Consider the following 16681-nt stretch of genomic DNA (forward strand, 5'->3'; position numbering starts at 1 on the left):
CACAAGAGAGAGGAGGGGAGGAAGAGGCTTTCCAGGCAGAGGGGTCTGCACAAGAAACTATATAGAGAAAGAAAGAGCACAGTGTGTCTAGGAACTGTGAGCAGGTTGTGAGCTGCCAGAAGGTAAATGCAAGGCAAAGGGGTCTTGGGTGTCGAGGCTGGAACCATAAGGAGCAGACAAGGAGGGCTTCTGATGGAGAAGGGGCCATGCTAGTGAGAGTGGACTTCGTCCCGTAGGTAGTGCAAAGCCATTTAAGGGTTTGGGGCTATGGGTAGGGGGTGGGTGGTGAAGGGAGCCAGTCAGATTTCTATTTTGAATGACTCACTTTAGAGGCTGTGGATCGGGGCGGGGTGTGTGTGCGCAAAGCTGGACGCAAGATCTTGAAAAGGCAGATGATGGAACCTGAACTCGGGCCGTGGAGGAAGGGGAGACAAAGGGACGACTGATTAGATGCAGAGGAGGCAGAAGGTCAATGAGTCAAAGATGACTTCTCTGTTTCTGGCTGGGGCGTCGAGGTGGATGGTGGGGCCAGCAATGCAAAGACAGAATACAGGAGAAACAAGTTTGGGGAATATTTGATGAGTTCATGTTTGGATATATTGAGTTTGAGTGCCTATGGGATGTTCAGAAGGGGAAGTTCAGAAGATGTTCAGCAGGAAGCTGGAAATAGAAGCTCTGGGGAGAAACTGGGACTGGAGATATGAATCTGAGTCATGGGAGCTGAGAAAACAGTTGAAGCAGGAAGAACGTATGCAGTCACTCCAGGGAGAGGATGCAGAATGGGAAAACCAGATGGTGAGGAACACGTCCTAGGGGCCCGGACATTAAAGGGGCAGGCCAAGGAGAAGACACTCAGAGAGACAGGAAAGAAAAGACACTCAGAAACAAGGAGGATGGGGTGAGGGGTATCATGAGAGCCACAGGCATACAGCTTCAAGAAATGAGGAGAAATGAGCAGAGAAGTCCAGCAAGACAAAGACTGGAAAGTGTTCATTTGACCTGACATTTAGGAAGCCCCTGGCAAACTTGTGACTTGGTAAGAGCAGGTCTTAGTGAGTAGAGTATCCCAATCTCACTGCTTGTGTGTGCACCCGGAAGGGACATCGGCCTTGATCTACAGAGGTAGCCTGATTTTAAGGCTAAACAAAGTTGCATTTTATAATGCAATTAAAGAAATAAAAGAAGGGGCTGGCCCCGTGGCTGAGTAGTTAAGTTCGCTCACTCTGCTTCAGTGGGCCAGGGTTTCGCCGGTTCAAATCCTGGGCGTGGACATGGCACTGCTCATCAAACCATGCTGAGGCGGCGTCCCACATGCCACAACTAGAAGGACCCACAGCTAAAAATATACAACTATGTACCAGGGGGCTTTGGGGAGAAAAAGGAAAAATAAAATCTTTACAAAAAAAAAAGAAAACAGTTGTAAGTTAAACATTCAAAAACCATTTAAACTTTTAGAAGCTCTCCTTGGTATGGAATAAACACAACCTTGCTTACGAAGGAATGAGTCTCTGAGCTGCAGTGATCCTGTGCTATTCTGGGAAACAGATTTCTTACACACGCTTTCTGTAAACAAAAGCAACACTAAAGCCCCCTTTGAACGTTTATAACCACATCAATCCTGACCTATACATTAAAAGGCTTTTATTGGGAATTTGGTTTTATACAACAGTGCCCCCTGGTGTGGATGTTATGCATAAATACTTACCTTTTATTAGCACGCAGGCAATATTCTTGAAATATTATTGCTGCTGTAACACTTTTTAACTTAAAAATCAAGTTCGGGGCCGGCCCTGTGGCCGAGTGATTAAGTTCACACACTCCGCTTCAGCGGCCCAGGGTTTTGCCGGTTCGGATCCTGGGCGCGGACATGGCACCGCTCATTAAGCCATGCTGAGGCGGCGTCCCACGTGCCACAACTGGAAGGACCCACAGCTAAAATATATATATATATATACAACTATGTACCAGGGGGCTTTGGGGGAGAAAAAGGAAAAATAAAATCTTTAAAAAATAATTAAGTTCAAATCACAGGTGTTTTGGGATGGGCGAAATGTTGATTTGGGGAGCTTAAGTCTTAGGCAATGTGACATTGGGGGTATGAGTGTACCTGGTACGGCTCATTTAAAATGATAAAAATTCATTTGTCCATGCGCATTGTATAGCTGTGCTTCCATCAAATGGATCATGGCGTGGTACCCACCATTTGTCTTTTTATTTATTTTAAAGATTTTATTTTTCCTTTTTTTCCCCCCAAAACCCCCTGGTACACAGTTGTATATTTTTAGTTGTGGGTCCTTCCAGTTGTGGCATGTGGGACGCCCCTCAGCATGGCTTGATGAGCGGTGCCATGTCCACGCCCAGGATTTGAACTGGCGAAACCCTGGGCCACTGAAGCAGAGCGCATGAACACAACCACTCGGCCACAGGGCTGGCCCAACCATTTGTCTTTTAAAACAAAGTTTATAAAATTATATATATATACAGAAAATTGAATACATCATAAGCACAGAACAAAATGAATTTCTCAAACTGAACCACCTGTGTAATCAAGCACATGGATCAAGAGAAAATTACTGGCAGCCCGGATGCCCCACTCATGCCCTCTGCTCCGTTCAGTCACGACCGCCCCTGGCAAGGATAACCACTATCGTGCCTTCTCATAGCACAGATCCATTTTGCTTGGTTTTGAACTGTCTATAACTGGAATAATCAGTATGAGCTCTCTGTGTCTTATTAAATATATTTGTCGGGATTCATCCATGTTGCTCTGTGTAGTTGTAGTTAATTCTCTTTGCTATATAAAATACTATTGTAAAACTCAACTGTAATTGATTTATCAGTTAAATAGTTGATAAACATTTGGAGTGTTTCCGTTTGGGGCTATTATAGTCTGCTATACACATTCTTCACATGCTTGTTGGTGCATGCATTTCTTTTGGGTATACACCTGGGAATTACTGGGTTATATAAAGTATGCTTACCTTTAGTAGATAACGTCAAGCAGTTTTCTAAGTTGGTCATTCTAATTTATATTCTCATTAACAGTGTATGAGAATTCCAGTTGCTTCATATTCTCACATGGTTATTGTTAACCTTTTAAATTATAAACATTCTGGTGGGTAGTCGTCACATTTTTTAAAAACAGCTTTAAGATATACACACACAATACACATACAATTCACTTATTTAAATTCAATGGCTTTCAATATAGTCAAAGAAGCGTGCATCCATTAGCCAATTTTCGAGTATTCCCATTACCCCAAAAAGAAACTCCACACTCCTCAGGCTGTCACCCACAACCCTCCAATCCTCTCAGCCCGTCAACCACTAATCTACTTTATCATCTCTATGGATTTGCCTTTTGACATTTCACATAAATGGAATCGTACAATATGTGACCTTCTGTCTGGCTTCTTTTTTTACTTACCATGTGTTCGAGATTCATCAGATTTTAATTCAACAAAGGAATCATGGATCACACTGTACACCTGGGACACAGGTTGCAGGCTCGTTGCTGTCTATTCCTCCCCCTTTAAACATTGCTAATTGCTTGCTTACCTGATGGTACATTTCATGGTTAACTTTCATAGTTAACTTATTTTCGTGGCTATACTAGAAAGCTGCGCCACTCTGAATTAATTTGTGAGAGCATGACTGAGCAGAAGATAAAGGGACAAACCCCTTTAACATTTTCCAGGTCAAAATTATTTTGGTCTTGCTTTATGATAAATTCTGGAGTTTTGAGTTCGTTTGTTGGAACAGATTCAAAACATTTACTGAGATGAGACAAATCTGGCTTTCCCTGAGGTACCCGTACAGCCGACCTCTACATCAAGGCATTGGGGCCTTCCAGTCAGTTGAAGACACACACAGACGCAGATGTGAAGATCCATGTATAGACAGAGGGAGACACTGGAGTCAGTGTCTGTAAGCTAAAGAACCCCAAGGAAAGAGAGGCAAGGAACAGATTCTCCCTAGGGGCCGCCCGAGAAACCTGTCCTGCCAGCACCTGCACTTTGGACTTGTGGCCTCCAGGACTGCAAGAGAACAAACTTGTCCTCAGCCACCAAATTTGTGGTAATTTGTAATGGCAGCGCTACTTACGAATACACTGGACACTTCAACTCCCAATTCTGAAGCCGCCTGGCATAAGCAGGTGTTCAACGAAAGCTTGTCGAGCATAGTCTGGGGCTGTGAACACTCCTTATGAAAGGACTTGAATCTCTTTATCTTGCGGGGAACAGAAATTAATTGACCTTGAACTCACTTTTTCCTTTCTGACTTGTTTCCTCAACTCAAATTTAGTAGGTTGGATTAGATAGGTGGTCAGTGTCTTTCAGATACTGTAATTAGAGCAAATGTAACCTATTTTTCTCCTTACTGGTATCAAAACTGGGGCGTTCCGAGCCTGAATCGCCATAGACAGTGAGACGATTTTTCTTGGCAAGGCTGGCCTTATTTTGATAAAAGAGCCAAGGTTATTTTCCCCTGATTTAACTGAAGCCCAGTAGTAATATGCCCAAAAGCAGAAGGGGAGAAAAAACCCAACTAGACCATATGGATACCCTACTGCTTGCACTGACTGCATAATGTCTATCATTACTGGATTAAGTTGGCACTGTCAGAAATGTTATCTTAGCCCCACACTTGGAGAATTCTTATCAGAAGATATAACTACCAAGAACGGTGGATGATTTACAAATTATTCTTATCCAAACATGAAGGGACTGGAGTAATGGGAAGAGGGAGGCTGCTATCCTGCAGATCTCTAAGTTTGCTGTTATGGAGGGGCTGTGAGGTAGGGATTTTAACATAGAAAGGGAGGTTAAGAAGGCAGCTGGTGAACATGTTTACTGTGTACACATTGCTGGGTACTGGCAGTGCTGAATGTGGGCAAGAGATCATTCACCAGCCACTGTACTTTGTTTCCATGAGTAAACCAAGAACCAGAGGTTTGAAGGGAATGTGGGTTCCTTTTTCTGAACTCACTTCCTCTCTATAGTGGGAAAACATCCAATACTGATTCTGTAGCACATTTTCAGACTATAAAGTGACACAGTATCCCTGGCTGTCACTTTTTTTCCCCTTCTTTACTCTTTCTTATTCCTACATTTCCTACTTGCTGGTTTGGAGGCAAAGGTTAAGAGCATGTGCCCCGTAGAGCCATCTTGATAGGCATCCACCCCATCATCTCAGTGTGGGGTGAAAGTTCCTACTCTCAGTCCTTCAGAATGTCCAATTTTCTGCTTGGCAAACCAATCTTTTAAATAGCTGTGGATCCTGAAGGTGCTAAGCAAATGTCTGGTCAGGGAATTTACTGACAAGGAACTTTGCTCTTGAATGTCATCTAGGCCAGCTACATATGACGTTCACAGCAACTTAAGTCTGCTTTTTACGCATTTATTATTTATGTACTGAATACAGCAACAAAAGTTACATTTAACTATACAAAGAGTAAAACATTTCTAATTATACTATAGTTTATTAAGGGATGCAATGGTAAAATTAACAAGTTTTGGGGTATCAAAAGTAACGTTCAATTCTTTGGAAACCAGAAAACCTGGTATAGTCCCAGTCTAGCCCTGTTCCATCCAACATGGTGGCCACCATCCACTTGTGGCTTTTTGAGCATTTGAAATGCGGCTAGTCCAAATTGAGATGTACTGTAAATGTAATTTATACACTGGATTTCAAAGACTTGGTATGAGAAAACAGAAAATTATCTCTTTAGTAATTTTTCATACTGATCACATTGAAATATTTGCAGTATGTTAGGTTGAAGACATTAAAAAATATTTCAACTTTGCTTTTACTTTTTCATGTGGCTACTAAAATTTTAAAAATTATCTATGTGGCTTATTACATTTCTATTGGACAGCACTGTCTATACAGTTCATTAGAAGCCTGAAGCACAGAAAAGACCTGAAACACTTGGTAGACATCTGACCACAACATTCATAAGAATCTTATCCTCTAGTGCAAACCAGATCTTGTGATCTATTAATAATTGTAACCAGTAATGTTTAACTGGCACAACTGATATGCCTGAGGTTCAGTATTATCAAGTATAGTAAGAATAAGATTAAAAAAACACTTGTAAAAAGGGAGAAATAAATGGGCAAAGACAAAGTCCTAACAGAGTCTACATTTCACATCTTTTTTAAGGACCTCTTTCACTCACAGAACATCTGCTGAGAGTCCAACGGCTTTCTAGAACAGCTCTCTTCCAGGTAGTGACTCAGAACCCAGGGGTGCTATCAACATGGCAGAGGGAAAAAGAGCTGGCTTTTAAATGCTCCCACATGGCCTATGCTTGGTGGGCTCTGGTCAGAAGTAGGCGCATGGGCCTCGCTGCCTTCCTGTAAGTAGGGTGACATGGCCAGGTGCATGGGTATGTGAGAGCACGAGCAGCGAATGCCTCTGCCATAAGACAGCACAAGTTTCAGGCTTCTTGAGACATTCACAGTCCACCTTCTTTCCAACAAGGACGTCAGGACTTGGTCACTTTTCTGAATGCTTATCAGTTAAGTACTGCAGCCAGTCCGAGGGCATCACCTTCCTTTAAGCCAAAGAATGACTGCTGCTTGAAAGAAGGGAGAGAGTTGGGATCTATTACTCAACTGCAATTTTTTGTATTTTGTTTCTACTTTCCTTCTCAAGTAACACAGTCAGTATATATCTAAGTAGATTGCTTTTATTTTCTTCCTTTTATAGTCAAAGGAAAGCAATTACACAAACATGTATGGAAAACGACAAGCAGAGGCTCTTCTTTCCATATTGACAATAAGTTGGATGTAAGCTGTAGCTAAGGTGGACAAATGTGCCCAATTTGTCTACTGTAATCTTATTTCCTGCATCTTACCGTTAACATATATAGAAAGAAACCTAGTTACCTACTTATGTATCTCTACTGTTCGATGACCTTATGCTATGTGTGTGGCTACACTCAGCAGTCTTCTTGGCTTTTTTAAAGGTTATAAATATGCACCACGTTATAATGCTAGCTGCTTTTGTGTTTCTAAGATGTTTATGTAAATGCAGAAACAAAATCTGAACTATACTCTAAAAACTAAATCTGGCAGCTGGTAGCTTAACAGCTCTATCTTCCTGCTGGAGTCCCCTGAAGTCCCCGTCCAGGAACACAGAGCCCCTGCCCCTGGCTAACACAGTAATATGAAGCACAACAAAATGTTTTAAGTGTACATCATACATTTATTACCAACAACCCTCTCAACTCCAAAATTGGGCACAGGGATTAAAAATAAAAATTCATTGCACTACTTTGTAAAGCATTACTAGTAACTTTCATAAAAAATGTACAAACTTTGTTAAAAATTTATCAAGCCTTCAAATGATTTGGTTACAGATATTTATAATACGTACATTTAAAACTATATGTTAACTGATACAATGGAATATGATTTGAGGAAATGACTCAGCAAATGATTCCAAAAAACACCCCTGTGAGCTTTCATAATTTGAAACAAACAGCAAAATGAGGTAACCAAATATACCAACAGGGGGAAATCGCTTTCTAATGAAGGCCTAAAGATATCTGTGAAAAATGTTGTCATAAGTGAGTTGATAGATCTCATTCAATATATTGTAAGAGGCCCAAATTTAACAATCTTAACAAATCACATTTCAGAGAGTATATAAAATCTAAATATGCTTTCACATTTTCTAGATTTTGCTCAAAAAAATTCAGGACAGAAAAATTCTAATGAGATCTGGATACCTGGAGGCCTGGACTTGTTTTTTGTTTTGTTCTTTTTTTGCTGGGGGGGGGGGGGGAGTGGCTAAAAAAGAAAAATCAAAGATAATAATCCATGCAACCCCCTCCCCTAAACAAACCCCACAGCAGAGTTAAGATGGTAAAGTCGATATTATTCTAGGAGGAAAGAGGAAGAAGGCAACAAACCAGCATCTGCCTGCTATCTGGTGCATCACCCAGGTGACAAGAGTCGGGCACGAATCAAATGTTCTTTCTCTTCTGCTAGCCACAAGTTGCTCACTGTGGTTAGGCTGAGCTGTTCAGAACACAGGCATGTGTGCTCCTAATACGTACTAACCACTTAATGAGCAAGTCTGCACACATCTCTAAGAGCCCCAGGCAAAGAAAAGACGTTCCAAAGAGATCAGTCACAGGAGTGCAACAATTCATTCAAGATTTCACCAAAATAGACCCTGCTGCCTCCTAAACTGCCCACTGCCTCTCAAAAATTTACTGGAAAAGGGATACTATGTCTAGAACTCAATGTCAGAGGGAGGGAAGAAAGAGCTACTCTTCCTAGTCATTAGTAAAATGTGCCTTACTAATTAGGTATCTATATAAATTAGAGAAAGTGCTGTACTTGCATGCTTCAATAAAATGAATACTGAGTGTAGTAGTGTTATGTTAGATCTGTACAGATATAAATTTTTTGCAACTATATAAAAGAGCCTATGTATAAGATGGGTTTTTGCCATTTTAAACATGATTTTTTAATTTAAAAAAATACAGATTAAACTATACGTGATTTGTAATGTAGCTGATTATTATGCCAATAATTTTGGTCTTTAACCAAAATTATTTTTTTTACTCATCAGGAACAAGTGAGAGCTATCCTAAAGATTTAAAAGTAACATGTGTATTTCACCACTGTTTAGATTTTTCTGATGCACCGACAAATATAGGGGCAAACAAAAAGTATGCAAAATCCTATTCGTATGACTAAATAGAGCCAACAGTGTCTGGGAAGGGCAAGATTGTGCTTCTGTGTGAATTGACTACTGAACTCTAAGCTGTGATGAGCTCACAGAGACTTCAGGGGCAGGCAAGCAGCACGGCAGTAACAAGTGGCTGACTGTCAGAGCAGAGGGCTGACAGAAGGCCAACTGAAAGCTGAGTGAGGCTGCAGCAAGTTATCACCGTCCTGACTGGAATTCCGCAGCTTGTGCTACTGCAGACAGAGCAACGACATCAACTGCAGGAGAGGCAGAGAATGTTGAATACACCAAAAAACTGAGAGAGGAATTGAAATACTGCTGGAAAAATGACCTTAAACAATCTGAATTATGCTCCAAAAAAAACCCCCACATAGCTATGTGTTATTTCAGATCAACTAAATGAAGGTCAATTCCTGTTTTACAGCATTATTTTTTATACAAAAATCAAATCTTCATTTATACTGCAAGTATTCTGGACACCTGTTATATTAAATTTTATCTCATTCAAACAAAAATTAAAAAGAAAAGCAATAAAACATCAAAGCACATCAGGTCTAAGAAACTTGAGCGGTCACAGCACTTGATCCATCCTGGAAACGAGGGTTTCGATGAGAAGCACATTTACTGAGGAAAGAAGGACTAGACAACTTTCAGAATCAGAGGTTGGCAGGTGAATTAACACGAAGAGAAATACAGTTTTCTTCAAACGATTTAGTTGTCTGTGGGCGCTGGAACAAAGGACACAGAGCAGAAGCCAAGCTGCGTTAGTTGACAGTTTGTTCTGGTGGAAGTCAGGGGGTGAGACCTCATGGGACCAGCGGTATTCGTAGAAATATATTACTCAAATATCTTCAGAATAGAACACAAATTTAAAAACACACACACAAAATCAAGAGTACTTCCTCTAAGAAGCTTACTGGAAATGTAAAGAAAAAACTAAGAAAGTATCAACATTCAAATCATTGACTGAAATGCTAATATTGCTAACTGATGATGTATGATATTGCACCTTCTTTTTGGAAACAGCAAGTTGAAGATTTAAAAATTTCTTTTTCACAACAAAATAAAAAAATCAGTTTCATGGAGTGAGACTCTGTTACACTTTTTTTCCTAAGTGACCCTCTTGGGACCACCAATGAAGAGAAGGTGACAGCTGCCTGAAGCAAAGGAAGAAGGCTTTTCTCATTCCATTCATTGGGAGGGAAGGGGATGGAGTATTCAATGCTTATAATTGATGCACCCTTAGCAATCAGTGTGCAACAGCAAACACAAGGAAAAAACCAGTGTACAGTACTAGTGCTGTTTAAATAACACACCAGATTATACAATGCAGCATAATTAAAACTACACACACATTCTTGGTACATGCTGGTATATAGGATCTCATACACACATTAGCTACCATGCCCTCACACAAGTAGTTGCACACACTCTCTCACACACACAGATACATTTATCACCAAGAGTCATACGCTGCATTCATTTCCACTCACAGTTTCTGAAGGCTCTATATAAGGTAGATTGCTATGTCATCTGGAGCTACCACTTTTTATAAAAGCACATGCTAAAAGATCATGTCCACTGTAATCTTGCAGCAACACTCGGAATGATCACACAAAACCAGGGAATGTTAGTGCACACACAAAATTAAGCTAAAGAAAAAGTCTTTGGAGTTCCAATCACACGGTTAGTATAACAATCCCATAATTGTGAAGACTAACTGTAAGCTTTTATAGTTGATTAAGTCACACAGTGCAAAGAAAGGTCCGTTGACCCTTTTGGTAAAGGGGGGGCTGGAAGCCACACAGATTAAGTTCAATGGATAGTCCATATATACAGGTGATGAGGAACACCCAAACTAAATTTGTGCTCTTAGGTTGGTCATTCTGAATCCCGATGCACTTCTGAAGCATCAGCTCGGCAAATTGGGCAAGTACGATTTGCCTAAAACACAAAAGAGAACACTTGTCTGAATTGTGACTCACACAATGAAAATAGTAAAAGCAATGGAACTATTTTAACTTTCCAGAGTTATCTTGTTTGTTCCTTTAAGAAGGTAAAAAGCAATCATTTAATCTGTCTTTTAAAAAACATTCCACAAACCTCAAAGACTTAATAGCCTATGAATGATTTTTTAATAGGTCTGTTTCAACATACAGACAAGATTACCTATCACCAGTTCAGACAACTTTAAAACTGGCTTAAAACTCCATCTCAACAAATGGCACCACCATTTGCTGAGTTGCTAAAGTCAGAAGCAGGCATCACCTGCTCTCTTACTTTCTACAATCATTATTCATCAAATAGTCTCATTTCTACATTATAATAGCTCTCAAATCAGTCCTCCCCTTTTATCCGACTGCCACTATTCATTCTCTCTGGTCCAGAACATCCTTATCCCATCTCCCCATCTCTTAGAAATCATCTCTTCTATTCCATTCTCCAAAGAGTGGACAGTGATCTTTCTAAAACAGTCTTATTTTTCCACACTGGTTTCAGGATGAAGTCCAAACTCCCTCACACTTCACAGAGACCTCACAATAAGCTGGTCACTGGTTATACCTCTGAATGTCTCTTCTCTTGCCCCTCTCCCTCACACTCTAGCTATCAGCAACAGGGAACCTGTGGTTTTCTGACCATTCTCTGTTCTCGTGTGTCAGGGCTGTACATATATAATGCTTTCTTTTTCTAAAAAGTTAAGACTGTTTGCCTTCAGGGTTCAGTTTGGGCTAAAATGGGTACCCTTAATCTGTGCTCACACAGAGGACTGATTCTATTTTAACTCATCTGTCTGCCTCACCAAACTCTGAAGTTATCTAACCCAGTGTTGTTATCTCCTAATCAGAATAGTCTAAAAAAATCATAGTTGACTATTTATTTTACTGCAACACATTTTTATTCTGCTATTATAAAAAACAGAAGACACCCCCTGAAATAATTTCACCCTGGCATAACAACTGTTAGAATTTGCATCTTTCGGGCTTTTTTTTTCCCTATCTACAAAGGAGAAAATGATCAGAATTAAATAAAAGCATGAGAAGTTTATTTCTCATGTAAATCTTTGACAAATGACCTCTACTGAGGTCCCCTTCTAAATTCTTAGAGGAAACTGGCCTAACAAGGTCAGGCCATGTCCCTATACACCATGAGAAAGCTAGGACATACTGATTATCAAGGACATAGAACCCATTTTCAGGTTTTGCACGGTCACTCGCATGTTGATGACAGTTAATTTTTAATGGCCTTTTCTCTTCATTTCCAGAAATCACACTAAAGCTGTGTTTCAATTTTGTCTCCTTACCCACCCTCCACCAAACCATGCACTTTTTCTCCATGAAACTATGGTCAATAAAAAATAAAATTTATTGTTATTCTCTTCATAGATGCCATCACTTTACCTTGAGCCATTTGTCGACACACTTGGCATGGAACTCGTGGTTACAGGGTAAAACTCTAAGTAGCTGCCTCGACTCAAAATCACACATGCACACTACACACCTAAAAAAAGCAGAAAGATCATTTAACCACAGAACCAAGTGGTTTTCTATTTTGTTACAACTATTGAAGCCTACAAAACCACTTACCATCCCACTTATCAAGATGTCATTTAAATCTTAAGACAAAATAATCCACCAATATTTTGAAAAGTCATGATGTTAAAACATTTAGTAAGAGTGCTCTGCTGAATTTGCTGAGAGATCAATACTGAAGATCCTATAATATTCAACAAACAGTGCTAGAACTGGATATCCATATGCAAAAGAATGAAGATGGACCCTTACCTCACACCATATACAAAAGTTAACCAAAGGCTTAGATGTAAGACCTAAAAACGATTAAACTCTAAGAAGAAAACATAGAAGTAAACTTTGTGACCTTGAAATAGGTAATGGTTTCTTAGAGATGATGCCAAAAGCACAAGAAACAACAAAAAAATGTAAATAAATTGAACATCAAAATTAAAAAAAAAATTGTGCTTCAAAAAACACCATCAAGAAAGTAAAAAGACAACTCACAGAATGGGAGACATTTTTGAAAATCATTTATTTCATAAGGGACTTATACGTATAATATATAAATAATTTCTACAACTCAATAAAAACACAATACAATTAAAAAATGGACAAAGGATGTAAACAGACATTTATCCAAAGAAGACATATAAATGGTCAACAAGTACATAAAAAGAGCTCAACATCATTAGCCATCTGGGAAATGGAAATCAAAACCTCAGCGAGAGATCATTTAAAAGACAGACAATAACAAGCATTGGTGAGGATATGGAGAAATAAACTTTGTACAGTGCTGGTGGGAATGTAAAATGGTATAGCCACCGGAAAAACTGGAAGTTCTCAAAAGGTTAAACACAGAGTTATATCATATGGCCCAATACTCCTAGATCCCCAAGAGAAATGAAAACATATATCCACAGAAAAACTCGTACACCAATGTTTACAGCAGCATCAGCAATACTAGCCAAAGTGAGGAAACAATTGAGGAAAGGATAAACAATATCTGGTGTATCCATACAGTGGAGTATTATTTGGCCATAAAAAGGAATGAAGTACTGATACCTGCTACAACATGATGGACCCTGAAAACATTATGCTAAGTGAAAGAGGCCAGACCATATATTGTCTGATCCCATTTATGTGAAATGTCCAGAATAGGCAAATCTATAGAGATAAAAGTAAATTAGAGGGAGACCATGCTGGGGTGGTGAAGGCTGGGGAGAAATGGGCAGCAGTGGCTCCTAAAGGGTAAGGGTTTTTTTGGAGGGGGTGATGAAAATGGTGTACATTTGAGATCATGGTTGCAAAACTACGAATATATTGAAGACCACTGAACTGTACACTTTAAATGTGAACTACATCTCAGTAGAGTTGCCAGAGAAAAGATCAAATAATAAACAGAATCTTTAGGTTAAAACCTCAAACTTTGCACATATGAAACTTTTTGATCTCATATAAAACTCTCTAGAATTTGAATTAGAAACCATAAAATTTATAGCCAACGGCACTTCCTGAGGCAGCGGCGATGCCCTACATCTACGTCTTCCAATGCAGTGTCACTAGCTACTGCATCCAAGAAACTCCACTTTTCATTCTATTTAATTTAAACAGCCACAACTGACTAGCGGCTACTTTACTGGACAGCATAGGCCCCGAGTATAAAATAGAGATTACTTATCTTTATCAAGTTATCTTTGATTCTTAAGCTTTTATTTCATAAAGGTAGAAAGGAAATTTAACAGAGTGATGTCAGAAAAATGTACTTACAAAGTCTGTTCTGACTGGTGGTTGTTAGGATTGAAGCGGTAAGAAGGAAGCTGTTCAATATCTGCTTTCGTCAGCCCTCGAGGCTTAGCCTCTCCCAGTCGCTCTGCCAGGTTTAAAAGGGCCTGTGGAGGGCAAAAGAGACATATTTTAACCTTTCTTTACATCTTCTATTCCAGGAATTTTTTTTAAACTACCTTTATTATGGAAAATGTTAAATACATACAAAAGTAGAGAAACAGTATAATGAACTTCCATATATGCCTGTTACTCAGGCTTAATAATTTCATGACTAATTTTATTTCATCTATTACTGTCCACTCCTAAACCCCAGATTATTTTAAAACAAAACTAAAACATGGTATTTCATTGGTAAATAGTTCTATGTGTATGTTTAAAATAGTCTGTCGACCTCAGTACTTTTGCCCTTTTGGGCTGGATGTAATTTTGTCGTGGGGCTGTCTTGTGCACTGGAGGATGTTTAGCAGCGTCCTTGGCCTCCACTGTTTGGATGCCAGTAATACTGCCCGCCCCCCGCACCCCTCGTTTGCAACAACCAAAAATGTCTCCAGATGTTGCTAAATATCCACTAGGGATAAAACTGTGCCCAGGTTGAGAACTACCGCTATAAAAAAAAAAAGACTTTTTAAAGAATATAACCATAACATCTCACGTCTAAAGATTAACAATAATTCCTTAATGTCAAATGTCTCTGATTGTTTCAATTATTTTCAAAACACTTTTTAACACAGTTTGTCCAAATCAGGATGCAAATAAATCCATACATTACCATTGCTTGATATGTCTAAAGTATCTCTTTTTACTCTCATTTTTGTTGAAGAAAACAGGTCAATGGCCTATAGAAAGCCCCAGTCTGAATTATGCTGACTGAACACCCTACCCTGACTCGTGAGGTTTAATAGATTCCTTGTCCCTTGTACTTCCAATAAACTGTATGATCTGACTATTTCCATCATAAAGCTCATGTCTAATTGTTACATTAACAGCCACTGATGGAATAATGCCTAGATCCATTAATTCATTAAAGATAGCGAAATGGTAATATTCTATCATTCTTCGTTTATTAGATGAAATACTTCTGTATGAGCAACTGTCCCACAGTAAACTGTACTCAGTAGTATAATTTGTATAGAAAAGGCAGGGTAAGACCAATGAGTCTGTTTTTTAAGTATCACTATGAACTCACAGATTTTAACATAGTTGTTTTTCAATATATTGCTGCTATCATGCTTATTGATTTTACACCAGGCTTTCCTTTCTCCCAGTCTTCAACGGCTCTACTCATTCACTTGCTGGATCCTACAATCAAGAAGCCTTTTGTGTGCTGCTTTCCCCCTTTGTTCAAGCTGCCATAGGGTTAAGAGAATAGGTAACAGAGAAACGATGATGGACAATGAGAGCAATGGAATTAAAGTCCCCAAATCTCAATAATTAATGCTGTGATAGCTGTATGTTCTAATATGGTGGCATCACAACACTGCTTTCAATATAGTTTTATTTGGAGAACTGAGTCATCTAAATAAATTGCTTCCCCTTCACCATGCATGCCCCTAAGTTCTTCTTAATGCTAGAACAGACAGTAATTGTTTAATTGATGATTATAATTAGCATATAGAATTTAGATAAAATTTATGTTATAGCTGATATGCATCTTTTATACCTCTATTGTATATATATATATTGTATACCGGATGGAGAATGTAACGATAATCAGGCCCTCAACAAATTTACATAATCTAGCAGGCAAGAAGACTGAAGGCAGGACATGATTTGTATGTACAATTTTATAAGAACTCTAAGAACAAAAGGGAGGGGGAGCTCATTTAGATCTGGGAATGGACTAGAAATGCCTTTCATAGAGGTAGTGGGTTTTTAGCTGAGTCTTGAAAGAAAGATGGCTATGTTTCAAAATGTGAAGGAAGGGGGTAAAGTTCCTAGGCAGAAGGATTGAGGGGAGTAAAAGGCATGCAGGCAAGAACGTATGGGGTAGACTCACAAAATGGTGAATACTGTGGTGGTGTAGGCATGTACACTACGGGATGAAACCAGAAAAGCAAGAAAGACTTTCTTGATTGGATCAAAGTATGGCTCTGCAGAAGATCAAACGTATTCCACACAAAATACAAATATTTTTCTTTTTCGCCCCAAAGCCCCCTGGTACATAGTTGTATACTCTTAGTTGTGGGTCCTTCCAGCTGTGGCATGTGGGATGCTGCCCCAACATGGTCCGATGAGCGACGCGGACTTAACCACTCAGCCACGGGGCCAGCCCCTAAAAATATTTTTCTTATACTGGGATGGTATCACTGTTTTTTTCCATGGATATGTATATGATCTGTTTAATGAAGAGCTGTCTTTTACAGCAACATGACTTATGACAATTTTAGTACAGAATACCTAAAGGATAACCAACTCCTTTTCTTACTGCTCTGAACAAAACTAACAGAAGAACATAGCATTTGGCCTGATCTTTTCCACGTACATCAACAAAAAACAAAGGTGCTTTAAGATTTTGCATATGTGTGTGTGTTGTCCCTGTCCCCAGGTTTGATTCACTTAAAACAACCGTTCCAGTATTCATAGGGGATAAAGAGAGACTGAGGAGGCTGAAGGAGAAAGATGGCTGGCAGTATCAAGACAGTCATACATCACTCACACTCAACAGATCCAAACCC

General features: G+C 39.4%; 1 protein-coding gene across 11 annotated transcripts in view; it reads right to left on the reverse strand.

Moving 5' to 3' along the window:
* Positions 1–7189: 7189 nt before the first annotated feature.
* The window catches only part of RNF38 (ring finger protein 38), an 82782-nt gene continuing 73290 nt past the window's right edge, over positions 7190–16681 (reverse strand). For all 11 annotated transcript variants that reach the window (XM_046665381.1, XM_046665418.1, XM_046665408.1 and 8 more), the window contains 3 exons: positions 13989–14110; positions 12108–12207; positions 7190–10653 (listed from right to left, as the gene is read on the reverse strand). In XM_046665381.1, coding sequence (XP_046521337.1) covers positions 10591–10653; positions 12108–12207; positions 13989–14110 — 285 coding nt within the window. In that variant the 3' untranslated portion in view covers positions 7190–10590. The remainder of the gene's footprint in view (positions 10654–12107; positions 12208–13988; positions 14111–16681) is intronic.

This window comes from Equus quagga, chromosome 1, assembly GCF_021613505.1.
Source record: "Equus quagga isolate Etosha38 chromosome 1, UCLA_HA_Equagga_1.0, whole genome shotgun sequence".
Classification (NCBI taxonomy): Eukaryota; Metazoa; Chordata; class Mammalia; order Perissodactyla; family Equidae; genus Equus; species Equus quagga.